The sequence below is a fragment of the Leiobunum rupestre genome, chromosome 10, assembly GCF_980474605.1.
Source record: "Leiobunum rupestre chromosome 10, qqLeiRupe1.1.hap1, whole genome shotgun sequence".
Taxonomy (NCBI): Eukaryota; Metazoa; Arthropoda; class Arachnida; order Opiliones; family Sclerosomatidae; genus Leiobunum; species Leiobunum rupestre.
In genome coordinates, this window is record NC_143393.1 from 39176668 (window position 1) to 39198902 (window position 22235).

The 22235-nt window shown below is 40.3% G+C and overlaps 1 protein-coding gene and 1 long non-coding RNA gene across 2 annotated transcripts; one reads left to right on the forward strand and one right to left on the reverse strand.

Moving 5' to 3' along the window:
• The first annotated feature begins 16919 nt into the window (after positions 1-16919).
• Positions 16920-18111, forward strand: LOC149925631 (uncharacterized). Its single transcript, XR_016477028.1, has 4 exons — positions 16920-17185; positions 17254-17332; positions 17529-17769; positions 17865-18111. It is a non-coding gene; the product is annotated as an uncharacterized LOC149925631 (long non-coding RNA).
• Positions 18112-19667: 1556 nt separating this feature from the next.
• LOC149925632 (cuticle protein 10.9-like) lies at positions 19668-21669 on the reverse strand. The gene is made up of 4 exons (XM_090160812.1): positions 21551-21669; positions 21092-21163; positions 20671-21018; positions 19668-19867 (listed from the first exon to the last, which is right to left on the reverse strand). Exons 1-3 carry the CDS (start codon positions 21560-21562, stop codon positions 20692-20694), a joined length of 411 nt encoding a protein of 136 aa, XP_090016938.1. The 5' UTR covers positions 21563-21669; the 3' UTR covers positions 19668-19867; positions 20671-20691.
• Between the last annotated feature and the right edge of the window lie 566 nt (positions 21670-22235).

The window sequence follows — 22235 nt, forward strand, 5'->3', positions numbered from 1 at the left end:
CACGAACTCTATATTGGACTTTGATGAGGATTTTATGGAAGCACCTATTGACAGTTAAATAGCCACAAAACGTTTGCATTTTGGTGAGGCTACAGAATCTCTCGTTTTGGGACATTAACATTAAATATTTTTGTTATAAGAAGAAATTTATCGACCGTAGTTAAACCCGGATGGCTTAATCCTTAGCTTTGTTACAGCCGTTATTTGAGTTTAAAGAAGTGTAAATTTGTTTTCAGGTACGCCACCTTCTTGCGTGACGATAAACGCTTTAGTTAAATATCTTTTGATTAGAAACAAATAAATGAAATTACCGGGTATTTGATCTTTCTACTGATTATTGAAGGGGTCACTTGGTTAGTGACGTTCCACTTAAGATCTGTTCACATTTTGGTCAATTTTGTTGGTCAACACAATTTTCGACTCGAGTGCGTTTTCGAGCACATAGTCATTTCACGCATTTAACCATTTACTGGAAATCTTTTTTGTGTTTTGCCTTAACTCTAAAAAGGTCTAATTCTTTTTATGTACAAATTTTTTGATGTTATACTGTCTGGTACTTTAAAACTTAAATAAAACCTTTGGGTTGAAATTAGGAATATTTAAAATATTTTGTTATTACTCCATTTATAAGATTTGTTTTTTCGAAATTTAATAGACCCATGATGAAAGTTGGGGGGCCGAAAATTAACATTTTTACCTGTCAACTCAGCATTTGGACGGAACATCCGTTTCCTTACTTCCGCCTGTATATTTCAATGGCGGTCACGTGGTTCAAAACGTCACAAACAGGATGTTCCGTCCACAGGTCTCAATTAAGCCTCGTCTGCGGCCCCTCTTTTGTTATGGGTCTATAATAAGGTATTTCGTAAATTGGCTAAGATCAAAGTGTAGTATTTCTTGCACATGCTGTTAATCATATTGACTGCTACAACAGGCTCGCTGAATAGTTACATCCCAGAAATATTTTACTTTCGCTTTGATTAATCAAAAAGATGAATAGGAAAATATAATATTTATGCAATGAAGTTAAGTGTAAGTAATGGCTAAATCCAACAGTTGAAAAGGCAATTGGAATTTTGAAATGTGAATTATAAATCCATATACTCAATAATATCCATTGTTGCTAATAGCAATTTTAATTTATGCCTGTTTATTTGCGATATTTTTTATCCTGGTTTAAGCGTCTTATCTCGAGATCTTTCGCGAATATAAATAACAAATGTACGAAGGGAAATATGAACACCGAAAGAACATAGAAAACCAATACCTGTTTTTTTTGTTACAATTGACTGCTAGAGCCTGTAAGTGTCCCATTATTGCAGTTGCGAAAGTTCAGTGACATTTTTTTGACCATTTATCTGAGTCATCTGTATTTTATTTACCGTGTTTTCCGCATATTTGTCTTATTCTGCGGTCGGTTGTTTAGTTAGAATACCTTCACCACTCACGTTCGAGACAAAGTATTCATTTTCTTACGCACAATCCCAATTGGAGATTCGCGGGTATTAGTTTCACGTACTACGTAGACCGCCGCCACCACCTACGCCGCCGTATTGTACGTAACTCTTCAATGTTTAGGGTTAAAATGGTACTAGATATAGCAATAGATAGGCAATTACAGGACATCGATAGACCAATATTAATTACGGTGGTTGGAGGCCCGGAACTTGTGAAGTGTAAATTTTTGGGATTTCGTGAAATTCTTCACAACTCCCCAAACAAGAGTAAATGGTACATCAATCAATTTATTATATATATTAATATAACGTGAGCCATGTCCATTTTTGTGATTTCGACCCGACTTCGCCTTATTGTACATAGTTCACGAACGGAATGGATTTGCGAAGAGTAGCCGGTTCGATTCCAGCTTGTGGTACTGGGAATCACTCCCTCTGCGTTGAATTTGCAAGTTCTTTCCCCATTGGTTAAAGGGGTTTCCCCTTTCAATAAAAACCTGTCGAGGTTAACGGTATTAGTTAGTGTAGGGAGCTATTGGCTCGCGTGGCACGAAGGTCTTTCCAAAATCCTCCTATGCATTGTAACCCGGCCACCAGTTTAAAGGAATTGAAAGTCACTTGGTGACTTGGGCCTAAGTTGGTGACTTGGGCCTAAGTTGCTGATTATTAAATGAAACATCAATAGCCAGGAAATGTCAAACTATCTTTTAGAGCGCATTTATTACGTTAAAGTAGAATTGAAAAATTATTAAAAATGTAACTTGAATTTGCAAGATATAATGAGCGCATCGAGGGGATTGTACGTACTCAAATGCCCGTGACATCTTGTTTTTTGACTTTTTGACGGCCATGCGACTCTAATTGCCGGTTTAACCCATTCATTAGGAATGTTTCTATTTCTTTTTTTAATTTTTATTGTGAAGCGTCGTGCTAACCACCGCGACTAATAGACCGTCAAGATTTTGGAAGAAAGTAGATATATAACCTTGCGCAATATTTACGTTTCGTATTTCAAATTTTTTGAATACGGGTAATATTTTCGCTGAAAAAGTTATATTTATTTTTCTTATATTTAAGAATTCGCCCTTTTTTGTGTTTAAAGTAGCAATAATTTTGAGTTCAAAGAGACGTTCCAAATTTATATGGTAAACGTGATTATTTTCCTTGATGTGGAGATAAATTGACATAACAAAGAGTAACAAGTGGGAAAATGAGAGGGGGGGGGGGGGGCAAGGTACCCGGAGTGCTTCCAACGGCCAACTGATCAGGGCATTCAGGTCGAAATTTTCAGATATCAAAAGACAATTTTGGGTACGGTCAAATAGGCCTTTCCATAAAATATTTCTACGTGCTTTCACTGTTTTTTCTACGTCACACACCACCAATTTCGCTAAAACTAAACAATAAGCTGGCTGTACTTTTTGCATTTTCAGGTAAGATTTTACCAAACATTTTACACGGAGCTCGGGTTAGGCTTGGTGACATCGGAGTTCAAACTGATTTTAGTTTAAAGTATTTTTAATACTTAGATATTTATTAGCTAGTATTTATGATAAACAACAATCTTTACCTGATACACCAGTGGCGTAGCCAGAAATTCGTTAAGGGGGGGTCGAAGTACGTGAATGTTAAGAGGGGTTCGAGAAGGGGGTGGGAATTTAGTACAGTCAAAGGTAGGCCCAAGGGGGGAGGGTCTGGACCCGGAAACCCCCCCTTGTCTACGCCACTGTGATATTGTGACTGTCAATGAAATGTTAAGCATTAGTTCACAAGAATATACACTGTTAAACATCATCGAAACCGTACTAAATATTTCGTTTTTTAAATATTTAAATCCTCTTCTCTTAAGAAGGCTGGGTCCCCGGGGCGGCAATGTTTTGTGACACCCCCCAGTACCGTGCAGATGTTTTCACGGGTCCTTCGTTTTGCACCCTCCCCCCTTCGAGCCCAAAAACATTCTTCAAGTTTAATCGTTCTGTTTTGCACCCCTGGCTAATCTGGTACCCGGGCGGATCGCCCCCCTCGCCCCTCCCTTACGCCGCCACTGCGTAAACGAAATACTTTTATACTTTATACAAATATAAATATAATATAACAAATTTAACAATATCACTTGGATTAATTTTAATTCGCCGTGTTTTGTAAATTATTTCACTCGGTAACAGACGACATACCGAGCAGCCCGAGCTCAAGAAAACAAGGAGTAATATATATAACGTGGATCTAAATCATCCTTGCAAAAACATTTTTTCCCCCCTCTTACCGTAACGAACATTTTATGGGAAGGTCTATTCTAAGAAGGAATAGTTCTTTTTATAAAATAACCTTGGCCATCTTGTTGAAATGTTGCCTCCCCGCTTCAGCTGTGGATCCGTTTTCTCTCCCACTATAGAGTTTATGAACTCATTCTTAGGCATTGGCTGAACTATTCCAGGGCAACATTTCAACAAGTTGGGCAAGCGAAAAGACATTTTATAAAATCAACTATTCTTCTCTTGAGTAGAGTTCCTACGCATTGTAACCCAACCACCTGTTTAAAGGCATTATAAATCGCTAGACGACTTGGGCCTAAGATGGTGCCTTGGGCTTTAGCTTAGCTGATTATTATTATTACTATTATTATTATTATTATTATTATTATTATTTTTTATCTCCTTGAGAACTCGCTAAAAAGCGTCAAATGTAAAAAGATTCTTCTAACAAGATGGCGGCTTACGAGAATCCCACGAACGTTGTTACGCTAAGCCTTTGACAATAAATATTATTTTTACACGATTTCACGACAATAAACAAAGGGAGAAAACATTTTCTTTATAATTTAAAAGAAGATATTTCATCTGAAATTAATTTATCACTCATTTTCGTCCACAAAAATGTCATAACTGTTTATTTTCTTCAGCATCAAGTAACTGTTATCCGAGAATCGCTTGGGAGCGCTAATGCAAAAACGGTTATTTAAAGTTCAATTGCAAGAACTCAATCATGTCATCTAGCGACTTTTAATGAATTTTAACCGAGGTGTCGGACATTCAAAGAAATCCGAAATCCAGCCTGGATTTCTTCAAAATCCGGAGATTTTTTCAAAATTTCGAAATCCTACCAGAAATCCAGAAATCCGCCGGGAAATCTCGAAATCAGGCAAGAAATCCAGAAATCCGACGGGAAATCTCGAAATCCGGCAAGAAATCCCGAAATCTGACGGGAAATCTCGAAATCCGGCAATAAATCCATAAATCTGACGGGAAATCTTGAAATCCGACAATAAATCCAGAAAACCGACGTGAAATCTCGAAATCCGGCAAGAAATCCCGAAATCCGACGGGAAATCGAGAAATCCGGCAAGAGATCCCGAAATCCGACGGGAAATCTCGAAATCCGGCAAGAAATCCCGAAATCCGACGGGAAATCCCGAAATCCGACGGGAAATCCCGAAATCCGACGGGAAATCGAGAAATCCGGCAAGAGATCCCGAAATCCGCCGGGAAATCTCGAAATCAGGCAAGAAATCCAGAAATCCGACGGTAAATCTCGAAATCCGACAATAAATCCAGAAAACCGACGTGAAATCTCGAAATCCGGCAAGAAATCCCGAAATCCGACGGGAAATTGAGAAATCCGGCAAGAAATCCCGACATCCGACGGGAAATAGAGAAATCCGGCAAGAGATCCCGAAATCCGACGGGAAATCGAGAAATCCGGCAAGAAATCCCGAAAGCTGACGGGAAATCTCGAAATCCGGCAATAAATACAGAAAACCGACGTGAAATCTCGAAATCCGGCAAGAAATCCCGAAATCCGACGGGAAATCTCGAAATCCGGCAAGAAATCCCGAAATCCGACGGGAAATCTCGAAATCCGGCAAGAAATCCCGACATCCGACGGGAAATAGAGAAATCCGGCAATAAATCCATAAATCTGACGGGAAATCTCGAAATCCGACAATAAATCCAGAAAACCGACGTGAAATCCCGAAATCCGACGGGAAATCTCGAAATCCGGCAAGAAATCTCGAAATCCGGCAAGAAATCTCGAAATCCGGCAAGAAATCTCGAAATCCGGCAAGAAATCCCGAAATCCGACGGGAAATCTCGAAATCCGGCAAGAGATCCCGAAATCCGGCAAGAGATCCCGAAATCCGGCAAGAGATCCCGAAATCCGGCAAGAGATCCCGAAATCCGGCAAGAGATCCCGAAATCCGGCAAGAGATCCCGAAATCCGGCAAGAGATCCCGAAATCCGGCAAGAGATCCCGAAATCCGGCAATAAATCCAGAAAACCGACGTGAAATCTCGAAATCCGGCAAGAAATCCCGAAATCCGACGGGAAATCGAGAAATCCGGCAAGAAATCCCGAAATCCGACGGGAAATCTCGAAATCCGGCAAGAAATCCCGAAATCCGACGGGAAATCTCGAAATCCGGCAAGAAATCCCGAAATCCGACGGGAAATCGAGAAATCCGGCAAGAGATCCCGAAATCCGCCGGGAAATCTCGAAATCAGGCAAGAAATCCAGAAATCCGACGGTAAATCTCGAAATCCGACAATAAATCCAGAAAACCGACGTGAAATCTCGAAATCCGGCAAGAAATCCCGAAATCCGACGGGAAATTGAGAAATCCGGCAAGAAATCCCGACATCCGACGGGAAATCGAGAAATCCGGCAAGAAATCCCGAAAGCTGACGGGAAATCTCGAAATCCGGCAAATAAATACAGAAATCCGACGGGAAATCTCGAAATCCGGCAAGAGATCCCGAAATCCGACGGGAAATTGAGAAATCCGGCAAGAAATCCCGAAATCCGACGGGAAATCTCGAAATCCGGCAAGAAATCCCGAAATCCGACGGGAAATCGAGAAATCCGGCAAGAAATACCGAAATCCGACGGGAAATCGAGAAATCCGGCAAGAAATCCCGAAATCCGACGGGAAATCTCGAAATCCGGCAAGAAATCCCGAAATCCGACGGGAAATCGAGAAATCCGGCAAGAAATACCGAAATCCGACGGGAAATTGAGAAATCCGGCAAGAGATCCCGAAATCCGACGGGAAATCTCGAAATCCGGCAAGAAATCCCGAAATCCGACGGGAAATTGAGAAATCCGGCAAGAGATCCCGAAATCTGACGGGAAATCTCGAAATCCGGCAATAAATCCATAAATCTGACGGGAAATCTTGAAATCCGACAATAAATCCAGAAAACCGACGTGAAATCTCGAAATCCGGCAAGAAATCCCGAAATCCGACGGGAAATTGAGAAATCCGGCAAGAGATCCCGAAATCCGACGAGAAATCTCGAAATCCGGCAAGAAATCCCGAAATCCGACGGGAAATCGAGAAATCCGGCAAGAGATCCCGAAATCCGCCGGGAAATCTCGAAATCAGGCAAGAAATCCAGAAATCCGACGGTAAATCTCGAAATCCGACAATAAATCCAGAAAACCGACGTGAAATCTCGAAATCCGGCAAGAAATCCCGAAATCCGACGGGAAATTGAGAAATCCGGCAAGAAATCCCGACATCCGACGGGAAATCGAGAAATCCGGCAAGAAATCCCGAAAGCTGACGGGAAATCTCGAAATCCGGCAAATAAATACAGAAATCCGACGGGAAATCTCGAAATCCGGCAAGAGATCCCGAAATCCGGCAAAAAATCCCGAAATCCGACGGGAAATCTCGAAATCCGGCAAGAGATCCCGAAATCCGACGGGAAATCGAGAAATCCGGCAAGAAATACCGAAATCCGACGGGAAATTGAGAAATCCGGCAAGAGATCCCGAAATCCGACGGGAAATCTCGAAATCCGGCAAGAAATCCCGAAATCCGACGGGAAATTGAGAAATCCGGCAAGAGATCCCGAAATCCGACGGGAAATCGAGAAATCCGGCAAGAAATCCCGAAAGCTGACGGGAAATCTCGAAATCCGGCAAATAAATACAGAAATCCGACGGGAAATCTCGAAATCCGACAAGAGATCCCGAAATCCGACGGGAAATCTCGAAATCCGGCAAGAAATCCCGAAATCCGACGGGAAATCTCGAAATCCGGCAATAAATCCATAAATCTGACGGGAAATCTCGAAATCCGACAATAAATCCAGAAAACCGACGTGAAATCCCGAAATCCGACGGGAAATCGAGAAATCCGACGGGAAATCGAGAAATCCGGCAAGAGATCCCGAAATCCGCCGGGAAATCTCGAAATCAGGCAAGAAATCCAGAAATCCGACGGGAAATCTCGAAATCCGGCAAGAGATCCCGAAATCCGACGGGAAATCGAGAAATCCGGCAAGAGATCCCGAAATCCGCCGGGAAATCTCGAAATCAGGCAAGAAATCCAGAAATCCGACGGGAAATCTCGAAATCCGGCAAGAGATCCCGAAATCCGACGGGAAATCGAGAAATCCGGCAAGAGATCCCGAAATCCGCCGGGAAATCTCGAAATCAGGCAAGAAATCCAGAAATCCGACGGGAAATCTCGAAATCCGGCAAGAGATCCCGAAATCCGACGGGAAATCGAGAAATCCGGCAAGAGATCCCGAAATCCGCCGGGAAATCTCTAAATCAGGCAAGAAATCCAGAAATCCGACGGGAAATCTCGAAATCCGGCAAGAAATCCCGAAATCTGACGGGAAATCTCGAAATCCGGCAATAAATCCATAAATCTGACGGGAAATCTTGAAATCCGACAATAAATCCAGAAAACCGACGTGAAATCTCGAAATCCGGCAAGAAATCCCGAAATCCGACCGGAAATCGAGAAATCCGGCAAGAGATCCCGAAATCCGACGGGAAATTGAGAAATCCGGCAAGAAATCCCGAAATCCGACGGGAAATTGAGAAATCCGGCAAGAGATCCCGAAATCCGACGAGAAATCTCGAAATCCGGCAAGAAATCCCGAAATCCGACGGGAAATCGAGAAATCCGGCAAGAGATCCCGAAATCCGCCGGGAAATCTCGAAATCAGGCAAGAAATCCCGAAATCCGACGGGAAATCTCGAAATCCGGCAATAAATCCAGAAAACCGACGTGAAATCTCGAAATCCGGCAAGAAATCCCGAAATCCGACGGGAAATCGAGAAATCAGGCAAGAAATCCAGAAATCCGGCAAGAAATCCCGAAATCTGACGGGAAATCTTGAAATCCGACAATAAATCCAGAAAACCGACGTGAAATCTCGAAATCCGGCAAGAAATCCCGAAATCCGACGGGAAATTGAGAAATCCGGCAAGAAATCCCGAAATCCGACGGGAAATCGAGAAATCCGGCAAGAAATCCCGAAATCCGACGGGAAATCGAAAAATCCGGCAAGAAATCCAGAAATCCGACGGGAAATCGAAAAATCCGATGGTAAATAGAGAAATTGCAAAATCACGAAATCCGTCGTGAAATCTTGAAATCCAGCTAGAAATCCCGAAATCCAACGATAAATGTTGAAATCGAGCGTGAATCTCGGATATAAAAATCTCGTAAAAATTTTTGGTGAATGTCCGTCCCCTCGCTGTAAATCACCAACCTCCTCCTTAAAGCGACCGCCGCCCGTAGCCAAGTTTGGTTGCCGCACCGTGGGATTTTGACCATTGGCCGACGTTGCCACTGGGCAGACCTCAAATTTATGAGACCTGTATTTTGATTTGAAACTTTACTAATTTTATTTTTTAAATTTTATTAGTTCATTACCAAGAATGCATTTACAGTTCCTTCTCTCTAAAAAATCAAATCAGCCCGGTATCTAATTAGTTCCCTACAAATGACGTCTTCGGACGCCATTGAAATGTTTCCTCCCCCCCCCCTCGTGCCGGGCCAAAATTCGACCAATAAATTTTATAATTACCTCTCACGGAGCGGGTATACTTCAAAACACCAAAGATTTTATAATAATTAAATTGGTTGGGTACGATCTACCAAATTGTCTTGTGTACGCTTATTTTCTACAGAGCTGTACGAGTTTCAAGTGATATTACGTCACCCATTCGTAGCAGTGCTCGTGGTCATGGTAACGCGTTTAGTTCGGCCATGACATTTAGACGCCCAAGGTGGTCACGTGTTTATAGGATCGGGTTGCGTTTTGCCTCGTGATCTGTTTCAAGGCGGGGCTTAGCTACAACGTAGGCCTACGACGCGACGCTACGAGCAATCACACAAAGCTTTTCCTATACGACCCCTTTGGTTTGCCATTGAAACCTAGATAGGTAGCGGCTAAAGCAGAAGCTATTAGTTTTTCCTCATCGTTATTCGTAAATTTGACTTCATAAATAATGATATTTGCATTTTAATATAATTTTGGCAGCGTTTGCTTTTATTTTGGTAAGATTATTTAAGAAAAAACGTTCTTATGACTTTTTATTTTGTCGGTAGCAGACGAGGGGCTGACTACTATCCGTAATCGTTGTACAAGCCCGTAGCTTTGACTGTACTAAAATGATTACGTAATCGATTACAGATTTAGCACTATACCAAAGGCTGTACTCGCTGTAATCGGTGTACAGAAATTAAAGAAGTGGTTAGCCTCTCGGTAGCAGACGCTAGGTCATAGGCGCTACCTCGGAGTTAAGCTAGTGCAGTTACGCCACCTACACTCGTTTTGGTCGCGAATTAAAAGATGGCGACCATTTCCAAAATAATGGAATTAATCTAATTTATACAGATACTGCGTGAAATATAATATTACGTTGTAACACAACTTACACAAGAATGTACTTATTTCTACTTTCGGAGAATGACTTAGGGCCCGGTGCAGAGACGTTTTTTCACTCTCGTAACTTTACAATCCTCGTAAATTTACGAGGAAGTGGGCGTGGCCAAAGAACTTACGATTTTTTTCGCGAAAATGGTGTGCAGAGACAATAGGCTCGTAACTTTACGAGTGACTTTCGCTCGTAAAGTTACGAGTGCTCTGGAGGTCTCGTAAAGACGTAAACAACGCGAAATATTGATAACAAAAATGGCGGAGTTTGTCACTCTGCTCGCGATGCGAAGAGTTGAGGAAATTAATCGAGGAATAAACGTTGTTGAACCATTTGGAAATGAGTGTATTTATCACGGGAGACCAGACCCTTTGTTCAGACAGAGTTTTTAGCAAATTATCGACTTCCAAAAAGGGTATTCATTAAACTTTTGAAAGAGCCAAGGCCCGACCTTGACCATGAAGCATTGAGACCACTATTACGACACTATAACTTCCAGGGGGGGGGTTTAGGGGAGTCGTGGAGATTGGAAGGGAGGGAAGATTCAAAAAGTTCCAAATGTAACCTTGAGAATCTGACCCACGCAGTAAACTCGAGGGAAATTTAAATACTATTTCCCCGTGCCGTTTGTATCGAATTTATTTGTTCGGGATCCTTAGAGTCGGTATTGTCACAGAGTAGGTAAATGAAATCAATGGTAGTTATGCAAAAATATAAGTCTTCGTTTATTATTGGACTTGGTAAAAATAGATTCAATTATGGTAATTATATAAACATTGGTAATTATTTGGAGATGATTAATGCTTAATGGCTATGGTGGGCTCTTTGGGGTGTACAATGAATATAGCAGGGGTAGCTTCGGTTGGGTAAGTAATTAAATAGATTGGCTATGGTTGGCCGAATCTTTTTAGTTAAAGTTATACAAAATACACTTTAGAATAAATAACAAAAGAATGGAAAAATAACAATAGTTTAAAAAGTACTTATCGTTCTTCAAGTAACCGTCCTTAAACCAAGGAACGAACCGCACATAATTCTCTTCACCAAGAATTATCACGAAAAACCACGAATCCGACGCGAAATACCCGCACAAATACCGTGCACTTTAACCTTCACGTCGAACCGCGTCACCGGATGCTGTATACCACATCCTGATCAATAAACCCTTGAAGAAACGATTAAAACAAAACTAAAGGAAAAAACTCAATTATTGTCCAAAGCTGACTTGGCTTTATATACTAGATAAATAGATGACCCCTTATCTTATCGGGGTGTGTAAATAACTAAAAAAGTTACGGGGCTGCCAGATTAGGCCAGAGAAACGAAATGAAACAAAAACAATATATGAATGGTCCCTAGATGTATACTGAGGGGAAAAACGATAAAAAGTAGAAAAATAACAAGATGATCACTCCCGAAAGTTAACGGGTCATGATATCTCCCCCCACTTTAAAACCCTGTTCGTCCTCGAACAAAAATAAATTAACTTGAGGGGTATACTGATAAATAAGTTCATAAGTCTCAATAATAAACACATACGATTAATGAGAGAAAAAAAAAGTTCCGTAAGTAATTGTCTACATTGTTCAAAATGAATTCAGGGATTCGGTCTGTTTCGTGGTTTCGGTCGTTAACGGTTATTACCTTTTTTTTTTCTTTTGCGTTTGTACGGAAAAAGTCGTCGCTGTTTCTTGGGTGATGAATAATTGATGGTCTTTATGACCGGAATGATTGGAGCATGCAGAATCTGGAGAGATGGCGTGGGATTGATGCTGATGGTGTGGTCCGAGGTACCAAAGGTTTGTTTCTTCTCGGGCTCGTGCTTCGGTTTTAGGATGTCTGCATTAGCGATTCCCTGTTCGATGCCTCTTGGGGTTAGTAGTAATGAGGTAGTGGGCGCTCTTGCTTAATTCTCCAGGGAGATTGGGATTTTTCCATGGATGTCCATGATGGTGGGGCGGGTTGATGGTAGTCCCCTTCCTTCACTTTGTTCAGAAGTTGAAACTGTGGCTGGCCTCAAACCTCGTCCTTCACCTCGTATTGGGCGTGGTCCTGGTTCTGATGCTGGCCACCGTTGCTTACTGATGACCGTCAGACATGGATCTTCTGATACTCCACGAATGAGGGAATCCGTTTCATTGGGCTTTGGAGTTTGGTCGTCTCTGTCGTGAGTCGAAACAGTCATTAGAAATGGTTGGAATTTACAGGATAGTATACTATGGTTGTTCGTTTCCTCTCCGTCTTTTTGAGGATTGTTTTGGCCTTGGCTGTCCTTGGGAGTAGTTGTTACACCCGGGCTTTGTTTGACCACGGTATCACTTGGTTTTCTGTTCTGAACTTCGAATGGATTTACCTTTTGATCGATCAGTGCCCGTAACCTCTGAACGGAAGTGTCGAGGACGTCGAGTTTTGTTCCGGTTACATTACCATCCGCGATAGGATCAGTCCAGGTGTACCCGTTGTATGTTAGAGTCAATAACTGTTTATTGTAGTCGATCCTAGCTCTCATGTGGAAAAGCCAGTCCGATCCCAAAATAATAGGTGCCACGAGTCCTTCCAATAGATGGAATTGAAACTTTACATTCGGACCTGTCGGAGACTGAAGGCGAAGCGTCTGTTCTATGGGGCCGTGTTGTGTCATGATATGCCCTTCTGCAGCCAACTGCACCTGGTCTACTTCAAGAGATTCGATAGGGTAGTCCGGAAGACTCTGGAGAAAAGTGGTTTTATTGAAACAGGAATACTCAGCCCCAGTATCGATCATAGCTGCGATCCATTGTCCATTCCACAGAACTTTCAGAAACACGAGACCCAACTTATTTACGCCCTCCTGGACGTCCTTCACTTGTGGCGGAGTTGTCGGATCGTCGGGATTGTGGCTGATCTTCTCTTGGTGATGACTTGTTGTTTCTGTGAATGTTAAGAGACTTGGGGTCTGGCAGTCCTTCGTCGGCGCACTGGTAACTTGAGTGATGGTATTTAAATGATGCAAATTAGGAGTAGGTGTAGGATACACATTTCCTGAAGAATCCAGGGTAACCATTTGAGGGTGACCCGCGTTGTCAGGTTCTTCTTGAGTTGTCCTTTCGGATGTTATGCAAGCCGTCGTTTCTGTTCCTGCTGGTTTGTTCGTGGTCGGGGCTCTGGGACAATCCCGCTTATGGTGATCGAAAGCGCCGCACTGGTAACAACGATATACTCCTTGGGTTGGTGGTAGGTGAAATTTGACATGACCAACCGCAGCATCGTGCCGTTCTCTCTGTAAAACCTTTTGGAATGGTATTATTTGAGGTATGATTGTTTGTAAGTCTCTTATGGTTGTAACTCGATGGAAGGATAACAACGCGTCAAAGTCTGGAAGGAACCCGGCTTTAATTTGCCGTACCATCATCGTTTCACTAGGTCGTTCCACGACATCTAATTTATTAAAGAGTTGAAGTATTCTACTGACATACTTATCGGGTGCTTCAGATTCTTCTTGTTTGCAATCCTGTATCTGGAGCCAAATTTTGTCTGTATACGTACTGTCTAGAAACTTCAGATCGAATAGTCTTTCGAATTCTGCCCAGGAATGCATCTGGACTGCATGTTGTCGGTACCAATACTTTGCTTGGCCTTCTAACATTAATGGTAAAAGGGTTAAAAGTTCATCATTCGACAGTTGCATTGCCCGTTGGTATTCTAGGATTGAGTCTTTAAAGTCTTTTGGGCTCTCATCGTCTTCCCCACTGAATCGAATAGGTGGAACTTTGATCGGGTTACGACGGTGTGGAGGTTGCATTGGTAAATATTGCATGGGGGCCTGAACATACTGCATAGGACCCTGAGAGAGGTTCGCGTAGGAGTACCCAGGTGGCGGTGGCATGTAATAGGGATAGCGAGACCCTGTTGGATTTTGACTAAATTGTCCTGCTTGATTCGCTACATGGGGAACATTAAAACCCTGGCCAACCACAGGTTGTGGTACTGTTGGGAGACTATATCTAACAGTTGTTGGCATAGCACTAGCAATATTCGGTAACTGGTTCGCATAACTGTAATTAATTGGTTGAGTTTGCGACGCATTGAAAAAACCTTGGGGAATATCGGGTTGTCTTGACGTTGGTTGTGATACCACATACTGAGAATAGTCATAAGGACTGTGCCAAAGAGGGATTCCATTTCCACTAGAACCAGTTAAGTTATTGCTAACACTTTGCGTACTGAGTCTGGGGGTAGTATTTAGCATTGTGGCCCCGTATTTATTGGGGTTGTATAGTCACTTATTCTAACCTTACTTATGATTACCGGGGGGCTATTAATATCTTCCTCGGAAGATGGACAATGTGTCGCTCCCCTGGGATGTGTCCACTCAGAATTCATAATACCAAAATTAAATTTACACAATTTTATCATTGATTTCACTCAGCCGACCATGTAACAATGTGACTGTTAATCTAAGGATCCTGCCGACTGCGCCAGATATTACGACACTATAACTTCCAGGGGGGGGGGGGGGTTTAGGGGAGTCGTGGAGATTGGAAGGGAGGGAAGATTCAAAAAGTTCCAAATGTAACCTTGAGAATCTGACCCACGCACTAAACTCGAGGGAAATTTAAATACTATTTCCCCGTGCCGTTTGTATCGAATTTATTTGTTTGGGATCCTTAGAGTCGGTATTGTCACAGAGTAGGTAAATGAAATCAATGGTAGTTATGCAAAAATATAAGTCTTCGTTTATTATTGGACTTGGTAAAAATAGATTCAATTATGGTAATTATATAAACATTGGTAATTATTTGGAGATGATTAATGCTTAATGGCTATGGTGGGCTCTTTGGGGTGTACAATGAATATAGCAGGGGTAGCTTCGGTTGGGTAAGTAATTAAATAGATTGGCTATGGTTGGCCGAATCTTTTTAGTTAAAGTTATACAAAATACACTTTAGAATAAATAACAAAAGAATGGAAAAATAACAATAGTTTAAAAAGTACTTATCGTTCTTCAAGTAACCGTCCTTAAACCAAGGAACGAACCGCACATAATTCTCTTCACCAAGAATTATCACGAAAAACCACGAATCCGACGCGAAATACCCGCACAAATACCGTGCACTTTAACCTTCACGTCGAACCGCGTCACCGGATGCTGTATACCACATCCTGATCAATAAACCCTTGAAGAAACGATTAAAACAAAACTAAAGGAAAACTCAATTATTGTCCAAAGCTGACTTGGCTTTATATACTAGATAAATAGATGACCCCTTATCTTATCGGGGTGTGTAAATAACTAAAAAAGTTACGGGGCTGCCAGATTAGGCCAGAGAAACGAAATGAAACAAAAACAATATATGAATGGTCCCTAGATGGCTATACTGAGGGAAAAAACGATAAAAAGTAGAAAAATAACAAGATGATCACTCCCGAAAGTTAACGGGTCGTGATACCACTATCTGCAGCTTCCCAGGTAGGAATATATTTTTTATCACTATGTAATTTTTTTTTACTACTATTATGTGCTTTAACACCGGTTACATGACAAACACTTCTGTTAACTCTTTGTACAACCTTTTGGAATACATATTTTAATCCTGCTCTTTCATACTCAAAACTGATATTTATCTAGGCTTAGATTTTGAGTAGTAAATAAGTAAGAAAAGCGATTGGGCAAAGTTTGAAGAAAATATCTGGGAAGGAAGATACCTCACCCCTTTCGTGAGCTAGGGGTGCAAAACAAAACCAGAGAAAATTTGTGGTATAGGGTCAGTTTTTAGGAGATGTACCATCGGAGGATAAAAAATTTGCATAGGGAAAATAACCGAGTGTAAAACATTGTAAAATAATTTGGTCTTTTAACATTTTCCTACCTTTTTTTGCTCTTTAATGCTCATATGTTGCCACTTCTAATCATTGTTATTTTCTATAGATACTTATTTGCTTGAATTTTTACGTGACTGGAAGTATACAATGGGTGACGGCCACATGGGCGAGAGATACACAGTATCAAGGATCATGGAGTGATTAAGGAGGCAATTTGCTGTATGCCCCAGATTTAAGGTTTGAAAATTTGTATTCGCTTGTGTCATCTTGTACAATTTCTACCTTGACAAGGGTGTGGAAATGCCCGAGGCAATGGTAGAAGAACGAGATGGCACAAGCGAACAGGATCCCCCATGTCAACTCACTAATGCTCAATTACATGCTCGGGCTAATCAAATTTTAAATCAATTGGTGGAAAACTTGAATGGACAAAGAAATTTACATCAAGAATAATTTCAGTTTTCTACGATATGATTTGATTTTTAAAATTAAAACCGCCCTCTCCCATTATTAAATTTAATTTGGGGACATACTTGTAGAACAAATTTTCTTATAATGTAATCACGTGGTCAAGGATTCTAATTTTGGAACTAAAAACTCTAGTTTCTCTAATAACTCCAATGATTTTGTTCTCTTGTGATATTATTCTTTGTTATTTATTACTGGTTCAATAATATGTTATTCGTCGATTACTTTCAAATATTTTTTCAATGTAAATTAATTGCTCTTCGCCAATAAAAAAATATATTAAAAGAAAACATGGTAATTTATTTGAATAATTAAAAATTCAAAAAGGGCGCCTTTTATTTTGCGAAAAAAATCTGGTGGGTAGATGGAGGCTTCTTATTAGAAAAAAAAACCAGCTGATCAGAGTAAAAAAAATAACAGCTGTGAAAAATGAAAGAGGTACATAATGAACAATGAGTTTATAGAGTGGTTTACAAAATATAAATAGATGGAAATAATGCATATGAAAGGATGATAATATATTTGAAAACATCAATCTTAGTGCTAAAGATAAGTAATTAATAATTTGCACCAGTTTTATTTTGAAAGATTAGACATATCAATGATTTTATGTTTTAGGGTTAGGAAGTGGAATTGATGTAACACCTAGGTAAAGATTTTCAACAGGTACTTGAGTGTAGTGAATGCCAATAAGAATTCTATTTGCATTTTCTAAATGATTGGAAAATGCAATGCCAAGTTAGGCATCTTGTGACCGTTTGGCTACCATTTCGGAAAGTATTGAACCCAAAATTGCATTTAACCTTTCTTGATAATTCACAACTGACTGAGCTGTTTTTTCTAAGGTGTTAGCAGCTGTTAAAGAAGGCTTAGGTGCTGGGTGTCTGGTAGTTTGCTTTTTGTGACTTCTTTTTGAACTGTCAAGTGAGTTTATCAATATTTTCAAAAGTCTTTATCAACCCAAAATTACTTTATAATGTACTTACATTTTAACTTAAAAGTCTTTCCCACTAAAATTTAATACCCAATTTAAGTTTTTTTTTAAATTTTCAAATTGTTAAACTTGGTTCACTGGGATAAATTTTCTGTATTTTCTCATTTCCCACTCGGCCTTCTGTAGTGCTGTGGAACGCAAGAACACAGAGAAAATGGAAAAGCTGCTAACGTATGTGAACCAAGCTTTAAACCTGTGAAAATCACGTACTCAGATTGTTCTGGCAAAATGTGAACAACGATATCAGTATCAGATCTGCCTTTGAAACAAGAAACTGTGCCCTATAGGTTTCATTGTAGGCCTAGGTGGAGGAAATGGGTTTTCACTACCCATTGCTCTTGCATCTGTTTATGAGAGTACAAATAAGGTAAAGGACTGGTTAGTTTTTACGTGACCTTATTGAAATGTACCAATATCTGCGACCAACTCTTCCATATTTCTAAACTTCTTTTCTCATGCAAGCTCATCAATTTGGGAAGCTAAACAAGATTATGTTTAACCAATGAAACTGTGATTCTACTTCTAAGCCCATTTTACCATGTCTCTTCAGTGAAAAATCTATAGCGTCACCACCCACACTTGCTGGCATATTGAGGGGAGTAACCCGAAATAGTCCAGAGTTAGGAGTGCCAATGAGTCGTGCTACACTGAAATATTTTCACTTGTTACAATGGAGGATTTTCTAGCTTTTAATTAAAATTTAATTAGACTATTGTGGTTTCATTTCAAAACACTAGCTTTGCACAAACAACCAACCTGGTGCCTGACTTGTGAACTATCAACTCCTCAATCCCGTGCAACACAGCTTCACTTATTAAACGGCAAACGGACACCTCCTTTTTTTAACGGTGCTTTTGTAATCAGTCCACTTAGCTCTTATTTTTACTGTTGCTCTTATGAGGCCCATACCCATATATACAGGCAATTTCGTGGGCAATTTCTGCCCAGGCCTTCTCCACATCTTCACTACTTTTGTAGGTTTTCAATAAATCAGGCCTAGCTTCCAAACAATTAATAATTGCTTGAAGTTCTCTTGTACTAAAGTTTGGTTGTCTCTCTTCACCTGGTTTCATTTTCCCCATATTCTTTCTCAAAAAAATACTTTCAGCTAACTTGTTTTCTTAAAATGTGTAAAATCACAAAAAAATAACTTTTAAAATAGAGTTGAGCCTTCAAACAAATGTTTAAATTTTTGCGTCAAAATAACGCTTTCTCATTGATCAATAAGTGGGCGGAGCCTAAACAAAAACAGATTCCCAAATACCAGACTCGTCATTTACGAGAGCCCGAAAACTTGTCTCTGCACCGCGATTTCGATTTACAAAATCGTAACTTTACGACATCGTAAATCCGCTCTCGTAACTTTACAATCCTCGTAAAGTTACGATAATTTTTAAATCGTCTCTGCACCGGGCCCTAAGAGACCTCAAGGCCTTAAATAGTCATAAAAATACATTCTTGGCGCGTAGGAATGTTTTGGATCGCGGGGGGTACAGCTTGCATATTTAATTTGTCGCCCTCCATCTCAATCCTTACGGACGAATTTGGCGCCATTACAATTTTAAGGTGGTACATTGTACCCCTGTACCAACCCGTCCCTACGCCACTGCGGGTCTTGACTCATATTCTCGCGCTCTAACTTTATTTTTATAATCTGTCTAGTATGAATTATTGCTTTTAACTTTTGCTACAAATTATCCGCGTCGCATCTTCGTACCTCGATTCGGGTGATTTATTTCCGCTGAAGGATGAAGAATAATAGGTTCCGAGTTAGCAAAAATAACTCGAATGTCAGGAAAAGTTTCAACTTTTTGGGTGAATTTTAACGGAAATCTAGATCTTAATTTTCACAGGTTTTTTTCTCAAAAAGTGATCACTTTTCCTTATCATTTTTAAATAACCGATAAGCTAAACAAATTTGATAAATTGACTTTGGTAGCTACATGAGGAAATAAAAGTGAAATTATCATAAACTTTGTGTGGGATAAGGTTCCTAAATGTTTTCGCATAAATTAAAATTCAGTCTTAATTTAGTCATATTACTTTCGCTTCAATAAGGAAAATAATTAAGATATTTTCCATATTTTAGAATAATTTGGTATTCATATCCAATATCACGGATAAAAGGTGCAAAAAAATATGGAATAACGGGTATTATTTAATACAAAAACTTTTATTTTACTATAACTTAAATATATTTACAAATCAAAGGAAATTAAAAAAAAATAATTATTTACAAAATGTCTAGCTATTTAAGGTGTCACCTGTAGTAGTAAGAAATATCACAAAACGAACGAGACATTTAAAATTTGTTTGAGACAGTTGAAAACGGTTAACCAGTTCGCTAGCCAAGCAGTTACCGACCAAGCGCTTAAGTGATCAAACACAGTGTTGGTTTTCTGGTTTTTGATTCTTGGTAGGTTTCATTGAATTGGAAGAGGAAAATGGGAAATCGCGTTGAGACCCTGCCACTGTGGAACGCCGGTTCAAAGAGTGTAGAATTAAAAAAATCCTCTTGTTCGAAAAAAAAAGTAACATATCCCTATTTAGACTAAGAACATTTTTTGTGGCAGTAGGAGAACTTTTAGAATAGCAGAGAGCCGAACCAGTTCGAGCGTTTAATATGTATATTGTGTAGCACATTTCCTCTGAAAAACATTTAGAAAACAAAAGTTCAGTTTATGTTAATTTAATCTACTTCCGTTTTAAATTTAGCGAGGGGATTTTGGAGAGATTTATAGGATTTTTTCTCTTAAAAATTAGTTACGCTACGGTTGCTTTCGTGTATGAAAAAAACTTATTTTCGAATCGCTAATTCCGATGTTCATTCTCGGAATGCGTGTGCACCGAAGCGATGTTTATTCCCTCTCTATCCTTTGTCTTAATAACCGATTCGTAATTAAGTGAATTAAATATAACTATGTTATAAATCTATAATTAAAATCGTAGCTTTTATAGCTGGTCTAATATTTCATTAGATTCGAAACTTTCGAAACATTATCTGAACAACTATCGTTTAAGTTTAAGTAGGTTTAACACTGCGTAGGGATATTTGATCATAATTCATATTTTCCTAATGCAATAGCTTTAGAAAAAAACGAATAAATTAACTATATTGGGAGACTTTAAGTTATTGCTAAATTGCTATACGTTTATGCTATATCTTCACTAGGTGTCTAATGAAGTAACGCAAAAGTGAAAGTTTAACTTATCTAATTCTACCCGAAGCTAAATCAGTTAAAGGTATTTTGAAGACAGTTGAGCGTACCTTATCGGGTAGTTTTGCCTTTTAGTATCCGTGTCCACCGTGATGTCCTCCACCTCCTCCTCCTCCTCCTCCGTGGTGTCCTTCGTGGTAGACAACTTGTACGGGGTCGGCGTGCAGGTTCACGTCGGCTGGGTTCTGGTTGGCGGTTCCGGGTTCGTTGGTCTTGATGTCGGCCCGGAAACCCCACTTATCAGCGACGTAGTCCACCTTCCGGTAGATTCCGTGAGGATCGGTGTATCCGTAACTGCCCTTAACGCCTCCGTGTCCGTTGCCTTGCTCTTCTCTGTATTGCTTGCTGCCGTGTTTGTCCTTGATGTGGTAGCCGAAGGCGTAGGGTTGAGGCGCGTGCTAGAATTAGCGAGTTGAGATTTAGTCACGGAACACGGAGTTGGATTCTTATCTAAGAATGGCAAATATTTACAATTTCCTCGTGGTGCTCCTCGTGGTGGTATCCTGCCAAAGCCACAGCCGATAAGGCGAAAAATAGTGCCAACTGAAAGTATAAACGTAATGAAACTTCTCAAGAGGTCGATAAAGCTACAGTTCGCTTAACCCTCATTAAAATCTTAAAAAGACAAGATCCAGCTAAAATCTATCGTAAGATAGAACTTTAAAAAAATACTTAATATTTTCCAATTAGATTTTGCCGTTGTGAATGCGTAAATCCTCAAAGTGAAACAAATTATACGAACAATTTCAAAGATCTCTCGATTTGGGAAATTTCGATCACTTTGAAAATTTAGTGATCTTTGTATTTGATACCGTTCTATCTCTCGAAATCGTAAAATAAATTTGATTTCATTGGAAACGGCGTACGATGGTTAATTAAACCGTTCACGAAATATCCAAATGGTTGCTCTTTAGGCGATATTTTTCTTACCTTCGCTATCATGGTGCGATCCGCGTAAATTAATCCTTTTTCGAAACACCACAATCCAAAACCCAATTCGCTAGTAAGAAGTTCTCCGTTGGAACGATGTCCGATCAATGATGGCTTGGTCGTCGAACCACCATACTTTTATAGCATTTCCCCCTTCAGCGTCGAAGGTATCCCCAATCAGAGATAGGAGGAGTCCGGCTATATTCGGGTGAGTGTAATGTAATGAAAGCGGCAATTTCTTTATTAGGTCAAGCATGGGGGGATTTCTCCGTCGGCGTCCGCGGTACCTTTCTTTCCCCGGCACTGAGTAGTGAGCGGGAAACCCACAACGACTGTCTCCTTCTCAACTGCAATTATTTTTATCCAAAGCCCCCATACCGTTCCCGCGGCAGAACCCTCAGCTTATACTCTCGATTTCGAGCACTTTTTCACGAATATAACGAATAGAAACCCCCCAATTTAGTTTCCCCATTTCGTCTCGCTTGGACGATTGTTCTTATCGTTGTCCGAGGTAAAAAATGTTATTTATATATTCTCTAAGTTAATTTTCGCGTCCACACCCCTGTTTCGTTTTAATCGGCTTTGCTCTTGGAAATATCTCGTCCGAGATCGAACCAAATTTGCTCGTAAAACGAGATATATTTAACCGATTTCATTCTTTTTCCACCAGATTTCCTCGTCTACT

Coding starts and splice junctions, on each gene's coding strand:
- LOC149925632 (XM_090160812.1), bottom strand. Junction 21,019..21,091: donor AGGAGCACCACGAGGAAATT/GTAAATATTTGC, acceptor CGCTAATTCTAG/CACGCGCCTCAACCCTACGC.